Below are 18,199 nucleotides of genomic sequence, written 5' to 3' on the forward strand. Positions count from 1 at the left end.
GAACTTCAGTTAACAGACAGGCAACTATGGTTGTTTACTGAAAATGCTGCGATTTGAGTATCATTAACTAAAATAGCACAGGTACTAATAGTAATCACTACAAAAAGAACCAAAAAAATCTAATATAATACAAATAATCTAAAAATTGCATCTTGTAGTATACATGAATTTTCATTTTCTGAGAATTAAGAAAATGTTTATAATATTTCACATGAACTACTGTGCTACTTAAGCTATATTCTTAAAATTCTATTTTAAATATAATTTAATATCCAGGGGGAAACATCTTAGTTCTCCCAGAATTATCTGTTTGCTTAAACTCTCTACCTGCAATATCACTTTAAACATTAGGCATTTTACAGTACCATCTATTGGATACTTTATATAACTACAACAACATAACAATCACAAGTTTTTCAAAGTATAGTAATAATTATAAAATACTTCAAATGCCACTCCAGAAATACCATGCTAATTTGACATTCACTACTATTATCATGACACACTTCAAATTCAATTTTATTAACTTATAACAATAAAATTCAATTATCATTGGTTATCAATGATTTTTTAAAAAATAAGCTTCATTATTGCGTATTCACTTTGATTTGTATTTAATATTTCTATCATTGTGTGATGTATTTTCTTCCTGACTCAGGAAAGACAGTGAAGACTGGAATAAAAGAGCTGACTGTTATTCATTAACTCAGGAAATATTCATTGAGCACCTATTATAGGTCAAATTGAATTAGTTGCTAGACAGAAAGAGACACACCATTCCTGGTATATTGGCTTTGAGGGCTCTCAAAGCAAATTTTAAATGTGACATTGAGTATTCAGATCTAAAGGGTGTAAGGGAGAACAGATATATTCAAATGCGGTAGTTGTGCTCATGAAATTGGATGAGGTAATCTATACAGAGCATAATGACATGAGAATATAACTTAAAATGGACATCTACACATATTTAAGAATAGAAAGAGGACTAGGAATTTAGCGATGTGGATGTGTGGCTAGAGAAGCAGAAGAAAAGCTAGTAGAAATGCCATAGTTGAGTTTGACAGAATATGACAATAGAGCATTTCAAATACTGTCAAATACTGTAGAGGATTCAAAAAAGACCATCCTCGGAAAGGGTGTCCCATAGATGCTGCTAGCAGTCCAAAGCAGATCAACGGTTACCTGAACAGGGCATCGATCCCCAACTGCTCTGAGTATTGACTGCTGAGAACTCCCAGCTATCCCATTTTCTGCAGAATTATCCTTTGCTCATTGGAGCAGGCTCTCCAGGGAGCACCTCCTATTCTGCAGGAGGCCACAGCTAATAAATGACTGATACAGGTTACAAAGGGGCTTCTCAAGTGGCACTGGTGGTAAAGAAACTGCCTGCCAATGAAGGTAGACATAAGAGATATGAACTCAATTCCTGGGATGGGAAGATCCTCTGGAGGAGGAAATGGCAATCCACTCCAGTATTCTTCCCTGGAGAATCCCATGGACAGAAGAGCCTGGTGGGCTACAGTCCATAGGGTCACAAAGAATCAGACATGACTGAAGAGACTTAGCACGCACACACAGGTTACAGAATGCCACCCCCTCGTTTTAAGAAAAATTCTATGACATTTTGTCTGAGAGCCTTCAAGATTTAGGCCAAGGTTTAAACTCTCTCTGTGACCACTTCCTTGCTCAAAGCCTGCCTCTTTCCTCTTCTGTTTTCTCCTCCCTTAAAGATTATTTTTGCTGAGTCATTCAGTCGTGTCCGACTCTTTGCAACCCCAGGGACTGTCGCCTGCCTGGCTCCTCTGTCCATGGGATGTTTCAGGCAAGGATACTGGAGTGGGTTGCCATTTTCTTCTTCAAAAGATTATTTTTAACAAAGAAATATTCCTCTCTCTTATATAACACACAACTAGACCGAGTTCATGTTCTACTCCTCGAGAATCCAACTACAAAGAGTGACACTGGACTTAGGAAGGCCAGAGTAGTTTTAGACCCATTTTAGAGTCAGAAAGTATAATAATGTAGGTTGAAGAGGAATGAGGAAATTTGATACAGTGAATGTATCTTTACACCTGCAGATACCTATACACTGAATATACACCTGCATATACCTATGGCTACATTAAGAGGCAGGAAAAGACCACATCCATACATAAATATGGAAAACAACATTGCACATGAGAAAAAACAGCCCCTTCATCTGGTATGGGCTCTTTGACAAATAAACAACTAAGTGTATAAACAGAGAAGTTCAAGTGCTGAGCTCGAATTACAGTGCTATCAAATGCTACCTATCATAAGCATGTTAAACTACACCTTGTTTGAGATTTTTTCAATTGGAAGCTTGCAAATCAGTATATTATTAGATTGTGACTAATACCATAAAGGGAAAAAAATTGAGGAGTTCTAGGAAAGAGAGGGGCAGACAATGCTTGAATGAAAGAAATTGGAGGAATATAGGCCTTGGATAACTCAAGGATGCTGGAGAACTGGTAACCACATGACATAATTTGAGAATATTAGTGGTGGGGATGAAATAAAAGTAATGTCATAGGAATAAAACAAGAGGTGATGAGCTGTATTCCTCTAGAACTTGGGTTTCCTTGGGCAAATGAGAAGGAATTGGTGAAAGTTCCTATTAATGTTAGGAACAGAATTTAGAATGATAGATTTTATCATCTAGACTGAAAAGCAAAGAGTGGGCATGAAGGTCTCCCACAGAACTAAACTATCCTTATTCCATATTAAGAGAAAACATAGGTTGAACTAAGATTGAGTTAAAAAATATCACTGCACTATGCATTAAATTGATGTATGGACAAAAAGTTATATATAAATCAATTCTGGCTCAGGTTTCAAGTGAAAGTTGAGAATAGAAAAGTTATATTTAACAGTAAACCAGAAGAAAACATGTATATAAATACTTCATGAGTGCCACCATCTCACCTAGAATCATTAAAGCCACAAAAAACTTAACCAACAAAGGTTACCTTTGCAAGGTGGATTTATTCTTAAATGTATAGTGGTGAAGGAACTTATTTTTACTGAACTCAAAATTTAAAATGTAGAAGAAAGGAATGATATAAAGCATTATTTCTATTGTAATGAAATCATATCTGTATATTTGCCCTGTACTAACCTCAGCCTTTCTTTGGAGGTGGGGGTGGGATTGGGGGAACAAGGAGAAATATCAATACTAAGGTGTATTTGAGAGCTTTTAGGACAGTTTGGGGCAATTTGATCTTACCAATGTTTAAAGAAAATAGCCAATTTTGTAATCCTTTTCAACAGTGAGCAATAGAATTTCAAAAAAGTTTATTTCATTTTTCAGTGTGATAGTCCTGAATATTTATAAGCTTTAAGTCTTAAAACTATTTTTTAGTTATTTGCATTATTTTTACAAAACAAGGCTTTTTGTTACAATGCTTATGTTTATCTTGATTTGTAAGTTTTAGCCTTTACCATTTTCTAAAGAAAATTTTGATTGGCCAAGACTGTCAACTTTTATTTTTCTCTTTAGGTAAAAAAAATAAAAAGGCTTTCAAAAGGCAAAAATTAAATCCTCAATCCACGTTTGATTTTGGAAAAGGTGGAAAGTAGAATTTATCTTAATTTAGCTTACTATATGGCTATAGAGTAATCTCAACATGCATAAATTCCACTAGCCCCTACCAGATTGGATATGCAACATTCATCATATACCACACAATTACATATAGTTCAGTATGTTTTATACCTTCTTCCAGTTCTTTGTAACTCCCAGAGCTACTATTCCATCATTTTGATCACTATAGCTTTAGTAAGTATATTCTTAAGATTTGTTAATACAGGTCTTTCCTTACTTTCCTTCCTCAGAATTTATAATATGTTTGTGCACATTTATTCTTTCAGGCAAACTCTGGAATTATTTTGTCAAGCAAAAACTATCACATGGAAATTGCATTAGGTAGATGAATAAATTTGAAGAAATATAGGTTCTTTTTCAAGATGGCACAGTGGTAAAGAATCCACCTGCCAATGCAGGAAATGTAAGAGACACAGGTTCATTCCTTGGGTAGGGAAGATCCCCTGGAGAAAGAAATGGCAATCCTCTCCAGTATTCTTTCCTGGGAAATCCCATGGGCAGAAGAGCCTGGTGGGCTACAGTACATAGGGTCTCAAAAAGCTGGACAAGACTGAGCACTCACTTTTTAGTTCAACTTGATTTTCTTCAATATATTTAGACATAATAGTTTTAATTTTTTGTTTAGGGGGTAGCAAGGTCTCTTTCTATCTTCTCATTCTCCTTTTCATTGTAGGAGTTTCTTAACCTTTGCCTCCAAATTACTGATTCAGTTGTTCTCAATGCTGATTTTCCCTATGTAGATACTGATACATTTTAGTTTCTGCCAAGGCATTACTTTTTTTCTCCACATATTTTCTTGACCTTCTAGATATCCCTTTCAAATCAGTATGTTGTGAAAGAGATGTTTTATTTAGTATTCTTGGTCATGTAACTTTATCAGCATTTTCATCTGTCTGATTGCTGCAATCAATCTTTATTTATTACATCCATCTAACTTTTAACTGCTATGCTTGTTTATTTACTTATTGCAGAATTATTACTATTTTGGCAATAGGTAGACTCATTTACACTAAAATGCACTTTGGCCACAAGCCATCAGTCTGCATTGACAGTTTTTATAAAAAGTGAAACCAAAGGAAACAAACACTACCAGACCAATTACAGCAATATTACTAAAGTGTAGCCCCATACCAATATGATCTCACATGGAAGAAATTAATTTTGAGTCTTAGTAACAACACTAACAAAAGGAAGAGCTTCCTCTAAGAGAATCATTTGTTTTTAAGGTATGAATGCTGTCAAATCAATATTTTCTCTCTTTTCTTAAGGCTACTAAGTAACTCAGCTACAAATTTTTGAATTATCTTTGTCAATGTTTTAGGATACTTTGACATAAATTTCTAAGTCTAACAATTTGGCATAGACATTACGTTTTATATTACTGCTCACTGTATATTCATATAAGTTGCCTAGAATATTGCTGCTAAAAAGTTGTAGAATAACAATTGACTAATAGATAATCTCACATCCTCACATTAGAGTCAGGCATATACATGATATTATTTATTTTGAGTCTATTTCAGAGATTTTAGGTTTTGAGTATTTTTAATGCTTCATTTTTGTCTACAGTTTTAGATTTCAATCAGATTTTCAAGTAACTTAATTTCTAGTTTATGCCATATTAGTCATTTGTTTCTTGGGGAGGTTGCTTGTTTGTTTTTAATTTTGGCTGTACTGGGTTTTTGTTGCTTTGCACGAGCTCTCTCGAGTTGCAGGAAATGGGGGCAACTCTCTAGCTGCAGTGCATGTGTTTCTCATTGTGGTGGCTTCTCTTGTTGCAGAGCATAGGCTCTAGGCATGCATACTTCAGCAGTTGCAGCACGTGGGCTCAGTAGTTGCAATGTGCGGGCTCTAAGGTGCACGGGCTTTAGTAGTTGCAGCACATAGCCTCAGTAGTTGTGGCTTGTAGCCTCTAGAGCATAGGCTCTGTGGTTGTGGTACACAGCTTAGCCACTCCGAGGCATGTGGAATCTTGCCAGACCAGGGATTGAACCCATATCCCCTGCACTGGCAGGCAGATTCTTATCCATTGTGCCACCAGGGAAGTACCAGTGTTTTGCTTTTGACAAAATCAAGAAGGTATATATTTGTTTCTTTAAAAAAATATTATAACTTGCTCTGGATACAGCAATATTTTAGACATAAAATTTCATAGAAACTTGTAGGAATATTTCTGTAGTCCTATTAAAAAATAAACTAAAAATATTTAGTCTCAGAAATAGAATTCTACCATAATCATTAGGCAAGAATATAATTAACTATGATATATTAACTTTTCTTCTATATTAGACCCTGCCTATGGGTATACATATTCTGTATAATATAGCCTAGGTTAGCATAAAGATAGGTTCTTCAGAAACCAATAAAACTGACTAAGACAAAGTAATGTATAAATGGTTAACCTCACAAATACAGATGATGGAATCATCACTAAATGATGCTAGGTCCTTTTCAGCCTTCTTGTACTATGGCCCTTTAAAGTACATGAAGACTACGCCCAAACAAAATGGATCGACAGATATTTTATAAACATTATAGCTCTCTCCAATAATATATCCTTCTTTGGATTTTGAAGCAAAAAACCACAGGCAAAAAATATAAGAACATTCAGAATTTAATTTTATATATGTAAAAAATAAATTTAAAAAAGCAGCTCTCCTTTATGAATAATACCATGAAATTGAGTCTGAGTTAGATTTTCAAAATATGGGGAAAAATGAGATTCCTTCTTGCCTATCATTACTCTGATGACAATTATGAATTGATCTATAATGAATATTAATTAAATGAATATTAAGTAATGACATTGATGAAACATTTATTGAGCACTGACAATGTGCTTTGTTCCACTCTTTAGACAAAAAATGAAAATTACATAGGCACAAACCTATGGTACCTTACATAAAGAATTTTCAAGGAAATAGATGACTTTAGTAACTGTGGTTAAGGTTAAAGAGGTAAATGGAAAATGAAGCAGCTGAAATGATGTTAAATAAAACGTGCAGCAACTCACATCCTTAGCCAACTGTTCACACCTCTCTCCCAGACTCTCTACACTTCTGTGTACTTTCTGACTAGTTCAGGAAATAAGGTTAATGAGAATTCAATATCTCACATTCGGAATCACAGAGAATTCAGGCATCTCCCTCCTTCTTTTAATTAGCTGATGTTTGGTATTGAGGTTGTTGCTATTAACAGTTACTGGTTAGGGTTAAGTGAAAGATGGGACAGGAAGAACTCAGAATCCTGGGACTGTGACAAAGAAAGCGTATGTGATACTTCCACTCCCTAACAGGCCTCTGACATCACTGAGGAGTAAACACATGCTCAAAGGAAAGATTTAACATACTCTCTGCTATTTAAGACTTACCATATCTACAATGCATAATTTAGTAGAATTCTTATAATAGTGGAAGAGTAAGAAAGATCGGAATGAGAGGAAAAGTTAATAGAGACATATGGTTCTCTGAGGCTGTTATACCTAGAGATACACAGATTGCTGCCTCAGCAACACCATGACTTGGCCACATTGCAAAATCACAATAAAGAAGAGAAAGGTAGAATTGGAACCATATGAATCAAATCTAAAGACTATGTTTAAAACTTATATTCTCTCAGTAGTTTTGCTTTCCTTTCTCCAAGCTAACAAGTTTTATTATTTATTTTGTTGGCATTCGTCAAGGTGAATTTAAGCTAATATAGGATATTACAATAAGAGAAAATGTTCCAGGAAGAACACACCACAGTTGGTTCAAAGAAGCATGTTGCTGAACATATCCTTTGTTTTATATCACTTCCTGTCAATGAATACTATCTTTACAATACATTCTGATAATATTATGTCTGTTTAAAAGTAAGATAAAATAGTCCCACCAAATTAATCTTTTAAATGTTTAAATAAGGAATCAGTTCAGTTCAGTTCAGTCACTCAGTTGTGTCCAACTCTTTGTGACTGTAAAACTAGTGTTTGACTTTAGGATGCATCTCTGTCCTGTATTCCTGATTTGGAGGTGTGTTCACAGTACAGAAAAAACAAAACAACTGTGAAATCTGATTCATTTGCAGAAGAAAATAAGTACGTTTGGGGAAAAAGTAATACTTTGTAGTTCTGATTAGAGAGTAACTTGGAGAAGCCACTCTTCATAAAGATGTTCACTAAAGTGTTATTTATAAGATTAAAGAATTGCAAATATGCTAAATATAAACACTGTTTCAACTGAACTATATCTTCAATTAATAAGATATTATACAACCATTAATAGTGATGTTACACAGTATGTACAAATATATAGACACTTAATGATGTAAGTTTATATGTTAAAATAGGATGGTACATGGTATGTCAAGGCTAATTACAAAAATGCCAAAATAAACATTTAAACATCAACAGGTAAACTTAAGTAGTGGTTCTATTGATATGTTAATAATTGTTCTTATATAACTGTTTTAGAGACTTTTAAATGTTTTTCTAGTCATTTCATATTGTTTTTAATAAGTTATATACAATAAATGCATAGTTCTCATATAATAAAGGGTTAACACTCATTTTCTGGTTCAACATAATGGACTTTACCATCCTCTGAAATTAATTTATCCTGAAATCAAATCAATCCCTAATATTCTGTTCTCTGCTACGATCTTCTATCCTTTTTCCTTCATTTTCTTCCTCTGTTGGTATTTTGTGATTTTTTCCCTCACAACCTAGTAATTGTACTCTCATATCTCCTCTGCTTCCTGCTTTAAATTTACTGTAATTGAATTATCTTTTTAAAACACAAATCTGATCATGTAGTCCCTTATTTATACTGGATAAAGCCTACTTGCTTGACAAGAAAGGTCAGGCTTTTCAGCGTCTCAGACTTTGTCTTGTCTGTCTCTCCACACCTCGCATTTATTCATAAAACTTAATAAACATTTTGCTGTTTCAAGATCTCATCCTGTGCTCTCTTATTTCTGAGACTATCCATATAAAGCTCACTTTGCATTTGCTGGCCAAATCCTTGTTTTATTCAAGATTCAGCTCAAGCATCCTACATTCAAGAAAATTTTCATTTACTCTTTGAATTACCCTCAGAATAGATGAAGATTCTCTTCACTGAAAAGCCCCAGTAAGTCAATATTTACCACACTGGAATATGTAATCTCCTTGCCTGTCTTGCCCAACAGAGTCAAAATTACAGTAAAAAAGAGAACTGTTCTTATCTGAATTTTTAGCTTTGGTGACTTCAATAAAAGTCAGTGGAAGGAAGGAAGGAAGAAAGAAAGAAGGAAAGAGAAGGAAAAACAGGAGGATTCTGGCACTACAGCTATTATGAATAAAAATAATATACATTGTTCATCAACAATTATCTGAAAAACAATTTAAAGGCATAGTCTTAACAGTTACATGAAGAATGGATACTTATATGTAATATAAATCCAGATTTAAAGTAATCAACATTACATAGTCCCCATATTTTATCAACTTTACTAATATATGTTGATATAGAAGATTACTAAATAATTAGCCCCTTGTTAGTTAGAGAATAGAAGCTTGCTTTTAAATTCTAATGTAAAGTAATTATTTTATAAATAAAATTAAATCACAGAGCTAAATATAATAGAAATGATTTTTATGATGATCTGCTTTTGCTGTTCAAATATAAAGTTAAAAAAGCTACTTCCTCAGGAGACATCTCAAGTATTCATTTGTTGACAGGAGCAGAATTAATTAAATAAAACCCTAACACAAACTGAAAAATTATTATAAAAACACATGTAATCATAGACACTCAGTTAGCCTGATCATTAGAAAAAAAATACATAAAATTTATAATTAATGTAAGACTAGACCATAGGTCTAGGGAAGTATCAAATTTAAAGCTTCCACTATAAAATTATTCTGAAAATCAGATGGACTCTATCTGGCCTATTCCATTGATTTCTGGGACCTAAAAAAATTTTGTACTATCGAAAATAATTTGAGAAGTACTGAATAAGACCATTATAGTGAACAAAATTTATGAAATGGATAATAATAGACTTACAGATTAGCACATGGAAATAAATAACATACAACCCAGCATCACAGTCAAAAGTCAGTATAAATTTAACTCTATTCTTCTTAAGGATAGAAGATGAAACATGATAATAATAATAACATTCAGAGGTATTAAACCATGATAAACAGAATAGAAAGGGACTTCTGTTAGGAAATGAAGGCATCTCTAAAACATACCTTTCTCGTTACAATGGGGCAGCTTCATATTATTTTTTTAAAGCCTTTCAGTGTACGTTGATGACACAGTGGTCCAAAATAATTAAAGCAAACCTCTGAGGGACTAAAACAACACGGACCAAATCTGCTTGGGTTAGGAGTAAAACTCATAACATAAAAGAGTGGGCAATTTTCATGCTCATCAGGTCATGATTTATATGAAATTATTACAATTTTTACATTGACATTTGATTGGGATTGGGAGGCTGAGATTTCTGAGTGTGATCCAAAACAAGAATCAGGAATATATTTTTGAAGGAGTCCATTAAAGGAAGAACATCTGTTTTGACTATCATTTGATAAGGGTTAATGGCTTTTTCTAGAAATTAAGCTGCTGATCAAGAGTCCTGACTAACTGGATTGCATTGGGTTCACTTTCCAGTTGTTTGGAGGTCAGATGAGGATAGACCTTCAAGAAATCTACCTTTGTAAACAGTTCTGAATTACCTTCAATATAGAAGTAGAGAGACAATAGTTCTAATCATTTTTATTTTTTTTGCTGGAAAATCCTCAGAGAAAGCATTATAGGTACATAAACACAGTCACAAAGAACCTAGATAACTTTTACGGGATGAAGCTTCTTTGATAGTATACTCAAAATATGCTGGAAATCAATTGCAATTCCAGAAACCCATGATTATATTTGATATATGGAATCATTGATTACATTTCTATTTTAATTTCAGAGTAGTTGGCTTTAGTATATTTTTATCGAAATAGACACTATCAAGACAAATTAACTGTGGAAGTAATTTTTAGTGTATGCTTATAAAAGCATGTCATCAGTGAAAAGAACATGCTGACCTGGCTAATCTCCATAACAAGTGAGCACCTATTGAATCATTAAAGCTAATAAGTATCTGGGAGAGTTTGGGGGCTGAGAATAGAGGTATAGAAATTTTAAAGAATAAATGAATAAAATTAATACCTGAAGGGATGCTTTAAAATATAAGAAGACTGTTGCTACTGACCTTCACATAGAAGTATGCCATTTAAATGTTTCAACGAGAGATAAGATATCTAATCTGTAGTGAGTTTACATTGCTCATTCAATAACTGATTCCTGACAACAGAGTCAAAGAGAAGGGACAAAAACCTCAATAAAATGTTATGTTTTAATTCTTCATTCCATATTTTCTAGAATGAGTTATAAATAATGTTAATGACGACACTGCTACTGAGTTTGAAACTCACATGACCATGAGAAACTGAGAACTTATATTTTTTGAGAAGAAAGTTGTTATTAGAGAATAAAAAATATTGTATTATGTGTGAGGACTAAAGATTTTCTTTCAATGAATGTTTAAAAATTCCAGCAGCAGATACAGTGTGAAATCATTCCAGGGAAGTTATTGCAAGTTCACAAACTGAAAAGCCTCAGAGCCTATCAGTTGAAGCATATTAAGCAATTTTGTATGCAGAACAACTTTATTAATTTGTTTAAAATTTTAGTATTTAAATAGCTAATGGGTTTAAGAATCAAGTACTAATTCCATGATCAGAAAGTAAACTTTAATTTCTACTTAGCAAGGCAGCAAGGCAAAGTGATTCAGGCCAATTTATTGACTTGTACAAAACCACAAAGGCTTTGAAGAGCAGGTATACTTAGAGAATTTCAAGTAGTTCAAAACCTTGATTTCTAGCGTGTAAGATGGTGTGTAAGGGATTAGGTGGAGTGATTCAGTTAAAGAGCCTTGTTTACCTTGCTAGACAGTTTGTAATTCAAATAGGAATCACTAAAAGTATTTTAAGTATTTTAAAATATTTCAGTAGGAAAATATTTTATTATGTTTTTGAAAGTGGATCCAGGAAGCAGTGTGGAGAATGCAAAGAAGAGGCAATTCTGTAATAATTCTACTAATATTAGGGCAATTCTGGAAAACAATTTGCAAGTAACATATGAGACAGTTACAGGTGGGATGAAGGCAAAAGAGAGAAATAAGAACATCAGTATAGGCTGCCTAATGATAAATTTGCTATTCAAGATGAAGCACTAATGATAATTCTTAAGCTTCTTTCTCGGGAAGGTTGGAGAATGAAGATTCTAGATAAGGCCAATAGGAGAAGATCTATCTTGGGACTTGGATAAAGGCTAGAAATGATGAGCTCAGTGTACAAGCTCTGCAATGATTGTTCTTGGGTTCCAATCTCGGATTGCTACTTCATAGCCATGTGATATCGACAATTTACTATCACTTTTCTCAATAGGTAAAACCGAGAAAGTTACAATATTTACTTTTTGGCATCACTGTGATGTTTAAATTAATTCATACCTATCAGCATCAATAACTGCAACCCCCCCATAATCTCAATTGTTATCTCACTCATTCTTGTAACTTGACACTAATAAGGTTGATTTCAACAATCTTTGATCCCACTGTAATCCACAAATGTATCTTCCTAACATCCCTTATTGTACTTTACTCTCCACGTCCTTAATTTTCCTTGTTTCCCAGCTTAAATTCCATAGCCAGTCCCTACAATTACTCACTTGTACACATTCTCAACTCCTTTGCTTCCCTCTCCTTTGATCATATTGGGTACAGCACAGTCTCATTAAAGCTGACCCATGGCTATTCTACTCCTGGAGTTAGAAGATAACTGGAGAAATAAGACTGAATATTACCAGAGAAAGATACCCATTCAAGTTTACCTTTCTTGTTCTAAATTCACTATTATTAACCTGAGACTGTTCCTTATTCCCCGGACCTGGTATTTCCTTGATCCACATAGCTCCCATTCTCCAAGTGACTGTTGTGTAATTTCTTCCTGATCCGCAAAACTCTCAAACCACCCAGCTGTCAGCAATGAGCCAGCTTCCTATTTCTCTAAAGAAAATCTAAATGTCATTTCCTTTTTCCATTGTTAGCCCCTAAACACACTAGTTAGACTGATGTTCTTTTAAATATGTAAGTCAGATCATTCTCTCATCTGGTCTGACTTCTAATTTATTTCACAGTAAAGGCTAAAGACCTTAGAATAGCCTAAATTGTCCTATGCATATGAAAATCTTAAGACATATTTGAACTTCTCTTCTATCATTTGCCCTGCAAAACAGACCCAGGCACTAATGTCTTTGATGCTCTTCAGATGTGTCAGGCTTCTCCTGCCTGAGTCTGTGCTTCTCCTCCTTGGTGACTCCTCTGTCCACAGAGTTTTGTCCCCAGAGAGCCACAATAGCAACCCTCTCACATTCCTCAACTCTTAGCTCTATTTCCTTGGTGAATTCTTAACTTGCTCTCTTATAACTGCAGTTCCAACATTCCTTCTTTTCTTTTTCTACTTTAATTTTTTCCTTTAAATTTTAAATACCACTAGTAATTTAATATAAAATTGAAAGTGTTTGTTGCTCAGTCATGCCCAACTCTTTGTGACCCCATGGACTGTAGCTTTCCAGGCTCCTCTGCCCATAGAATTTTCCAGGCAAGAATACTGCAGTGGGTTGCCATTTCCTTCTTCAGGGGATCTTTCCCACCCAGGGATTGAACTTGGGTCTCCCACATGGTAGGTAGATTCTTTACTGTCTGAGGCACAAACAGGTAGTAAATAACTTACTTATTGTTTTGCTTATTGCCTATTTCACCCCACTGGAATGAAAACTTTATGAAAGCAAAGATTTTATTTGGGCTTCTTTCCACTGTTAATAATATTGGGCACATACTAGACAATAAGCACTTTTTGAATGGACTAAGATATTAAGCATAGTAGCTGGTATAATATATGTGCTCAATAAGTAGAAGTTACTATTATTACTTATAATAATATATCATGCATGTAAACAACATGGAACCTCCAGGTTGAAGCACTTGAGGCTCATAAGCAGAGGCTGAACTTAATAACACAGTAATGAAATAAATGAATAAGCAAGATCTCACTGGGAAGAATGTTTAGAGCAGAAAGCCATGGCATGCGAGTGAGGGTAGGGTATATGGATGGGAGCCAACATGGGGCAGGCTGAACTCTTGAAAACCAGGAAAGATATAAAGAGCAAGTATCCAGAGAAACACAAGGATCAGGAGAGGGTGGGATAATGGGTGTCAAGGAAGGTAGACATTTATGAAGGATGAGGTGGTTAACAGTGCCTCATACTTCAGTTAGTACCAAGAAAATGATAATACAGCAAATGCTGAGATACAAATCATGATAAAAAACCTTAGGAAGATTTAATGACAAAACAAATCTTCAGAATCAGAAGTTTCTACAATAGCAACAAAGACTCTGCAAGATTGTTCAAGACAAAACCATTTATTCAACACATGTTCTTTACCTTTGATTCTTTCAAAGAAAGGAAGGATAGGATAATAAAAGAATCTATCTCATTTTTGAGCTTATAAGACTAGAGGCTAACATAAGTAGGTCAAAGAAACAGCCCCCTGGCTCACTGAATTTAGTAGGGTTTTACACAGATAGCTGGATAATAGAATGATATAATAGATTCTTTTTTCTTAGAGTTAAAATATGAGATTAAGAATATATCTAAACCAGTACAAATTACTATATATTTTTTAAAAAAATGCAAATATATAAAAATTCTACAAGTTCTTTCTCTTTAAGAAAATACTATAAAAGAAAAAAATTTAATATGGCTCTCATTAATTTTAATTAATCTTATTTACTACAGGCTGTCTAATAATTCTTACACGATGAAGGGAAATTTAGAATTGGTTATTGCAATCCTCAGCAATATGGAGGTATTTTCTTCTGCTTTTTCTTTACAGTTTGAGAAAATAAAGAGTTTTTAATTTTTTAAAATAAAAGCATTTAAATACAGCCAGTATTTTACAGATAATTACAAAATGAATCATAAGTGGGTGCAAATTGAGTAATTTGATTAATTTCTAAGTTGACCTTTAGAAAAGTATTTGTCTAACATTTCTTAGTTGTTGTATTTTTTTACATCAAACTGAAGTTCCAGCTAGTTAATTTCCATGTTGTTTAAAAAGAAAAATGAGAACTGAATTATGGATATAAAATGGTTTGTTTTGTAAAATAACTGCTTCACTTTAGAAACAATTTGGATTTTGAAAGGTAATGTGAATATTATCTTTGAATAGCTGCTTCTCTTTCTATCAGGATCTGCTCTTATCAAGGTTACCTTACTTAGGCATTTTTTCGCTTATATATTTATTGAATCAAGGAACTGTTTTGCAGGTGGTTAAATTTATTGTTCACTAATAAAAGATAAAATATCCCTAGTGTCAGTGCATAGCTCTCTTCCAGGTGTGTGTCCTCATTCTAAGCAGCCTCTGACTTAGGTGAGAGACTTCCCAATTGCAAATAGATAATGTGCATCTCCAGCAAAACTGCCCATAAGAATAACTTCATTATTCTGGGAAGCTCGATCTATAAAACATGTAAAATGTGGAAGTGTTCTGCCTATACAATTTCTGGTAAGTACAACATGACTGAGTGATAAAACCTGAGTCAGCTTCAGTTAGAGCATACCTTACTGATAAGTTTATTGTGCCATGAAGGCAAAAGGAAATATAGTGGGCAAAGAGGTCTTCTCTGAAGTAAGGAGGTATTTTAGGTCTACTGAGTTCTGCCTTGATCAATGGAAAATGACCTCTGAAAGCATCAAGTGGTAGGGTGCACCGGTTAGTTACAGAAATCCCAAGTTATAGCACAATGATGAGAAGGAAAAACTCACCAGTACCACTGGACAGATTGTGGTGGGTGGTAAAATATGGTCCTTCAAAGGTCCGCAGTCACATTCAGGTTTCAGATGAGAAGCACATTTATTATGCAGCTAGGGAAAGAGAAAGAGGAAACTATCATTTTGCATAACAACAGCAAACATGAAGCAGATTCTACTTCACCTGAGATGCAGCAAATACATTTAAAGAATTACAAGGACAAACAAACAGGATCATAAAGGGACTCCTATGACATCTGTTCTTATACAGTCTGCCTTAAATAAACTGTGCAGCAACTTCCGTGACCCAGCCTATATATTTTCCAATTCTCAGAAATGTTTATATTAGAAATGTCCTTTAGGTTTTTCCCCTGAAAAGCCTGATTTCTTTGACAAACACACATTATCATCCATTACAATCCTTCCTATGCTTATCTGTTAGCATAATCTTGAAACCACTGTGCACTGTGACTGCTTTTTTTTTTTTTGACCCTCCTGTTTTCTCAAAGTCATTCCAAAGTGCACAGCTCAGTATGGGGCATAATTGATCCCATCATTAGTTTTAACTTTCTAATTCAATATGTAAATGTAACCAGAGATTCATCTCAGTAGGAGCAGGATATAAATATAAGAAGATGATTATGATTATAAAAATTTATCTTTATATTGTATTTATCAGCTCTACATTAAGTAAGTGTATAATAATAAGTGTAACTTACTTTTCAACATGTATGAATTTAAACCGATATTTTTATCAAACCTGGCCACAAGTTGAAATCAAGGTATTATAATATGGTATATTAAATAAGTGATTTTTTTTTTTAATTGGGGTGATAATTCTTATTGAAGCCACATAGAACTGTTAACCTAATAGTTGTTTAAAGGCACCTATGGACACCTGCATCCCCTACTCCCTATCAATGTAATATGCAATAGTCATGCTTTTAAAAAAATTACAGATGTTAATAAAATAACATGTTTTGTTCAGAACCAAAAAGGAGCTGACTTATTTTTCAGTTCTGAACCAAAAGCCACCCCATTAAATCTTGGTTATATTAATTTCCAACACAAGCCTACCTTTGTAACAGTTCATTAACAACCAAGCACAGGAGTCTAATGAGAGTAGATGTGCTGCTGGTGATAATAGGTCACCTGAGTAGTTCACTACTGAAGGGGTATTTCTGTTGTCCTTGGATCTAAAATATCTATCATGGTAACGCCCTGCCTTGGAATTAAGGCTACTTGCACTATAATTAAATCACACTAGGCCACATTACATGAAATAAAAATACCTTTACACATTCATCCATAATTAGTAGTTTTGCTTCTCAGTGACAGGTAAACTCCTTAAAAAAGTGGTTTCATCTTACCAAGCATTGCTTTGTCAAGAGGCAAGGGGTATTCAAGATAAAGAAGCACTTGAAGCCATATGCAAAATAGAACTAAATTAACAGGCAATCATCTGGCAAATGGAAATGCAGAGTTTCCACAAAATAAAATTAGTGACTGGTTTAAATATATTATTAATATATTAGATTTCATCAATTTTCTCAGAATAAATCATGACCCTGAAATTTGGGATTCAGACTAGATTACCAAGTGTTGCAGGTTAAATCAGGTCTGTCCTCAATTAATGTCCTGAATTCTAGTATCTGTACAATATGAATTCATTTAGAAATAAAATCTTTGTAGGCATATTCAAGTTCAGTTGAAGTTATACTGAAATAGCTTGCAGTTTAATCCAATGACTGGCTTTCTTATGAGAAGAGAGAAATCTGGATATAAAGAGACAGACATGGAGGGAAGAGGTAATGTGACAACAGAAGCAGGGATTTGGTGATGAAGCCAAAGGCCAAGGACCACCAATGATTGGGGGCCACTCCCAGAATAAGGAAAAGGTGAGGGTGGATACTTCACTACAGCCTTCGGAGGGAGCATGGCCCGCTAACATCTTGATCTTGGGTTTCTAGCCTCTAGAACTATGAAAGGATAACTTTCTGCTCTCATTTTGTAGTGTTTCGTTATGGTAGCCCTTGGAAAGGAATGTACCAATTGCTATGACAACTGAACCAAAAATCAAAGACAGGCTGTGTGTCTCGAAGGCTCTTTTGTACCGTGGTGTCACAGAGAAAAAGCTTCTGCTTTTCGATCCTACGCTACCTATTTAAAACTGACAATGCAAGACTCTAAGATAAAATTTCTGTGTGCACAGAGTGAGAAAAAAATGAATTTTCACACTTGCTTGCAGTGACTGAAGTTTTACATGCAACTCTGAAGGACAGAGAGACAGGGTACTGAGATCTTGCCAGCACTGACCACCTACACAAACTGAGCAGCTCAGTCTCCACCCTGCCTCCATCCCATGGATTTTTAACAATCTGCAACTGATATGGGAAGGGATGACTAACCTCTCTATAGCGTTATTTGAGGGTTACCAGAGGTAATAAAACACAACAAAAATAAAATGAATTTAATGACAGCTTTTGGTATTTAAGCTAGTTTTCCAGCAAAACAAAAAAAGGAACTGAGCACTCAGAAAGAATTACAAAGTTGATAAGCCAAACAGAATATATGGAGTACCTCTTCATAATGAGGTTTGAGGGTTTCAGAGCATAGGTACTGGAAGGAGTCCTATGAAACACTGCTCCCTGCATGCGTGCAGTGTGCTAAGTCACTTCAGTCA

General features: G+C 34.3%; 1 protein-coding gene across 12 annotated transcripts in view; it reads right to left on the minus strand.

Annotated features, from left to right (window-relative positions):
* The window catches only part of DGKB (diacylglycerol kinase beta), a 1,170,055-nt gene that overhangs the window by 635,366 nt on the left and 516,490 nt on the right, over positions 1-18,199 (minus strand). For all 12 annotated transcript variants that reach the window (XM_081537636.1, XM_081537628.1, XM_081537635.1 and 9 more), the window contains one exon: positions 15,532-15,630. In XM_081537636.1, coding sequence (XP_081393762.1) covers positions 15,532-15,630 — 99 coding nt within the window. The remainder of the gene's footprint in view (positions 1-15,531; positions 15,631-18,199) is intronic.

The sequence above is a fragment of the Giraffa tippelskirchi genome, chromosome 10, assembly GCF_054371585.1.
Source record: "Giraffa tippelskirchi isolate mGirTip1 chromosome 10, T2T-mGirTip1v1.2.pri, whole genome shotgun sequence".
Classification (NCBI taxonomy): Eukaryota; Metazoa; Chordata; class Mammalia; order Artiodactyla; family Giraffidae; genus Giraffa; species Giraffa tippelskirchi.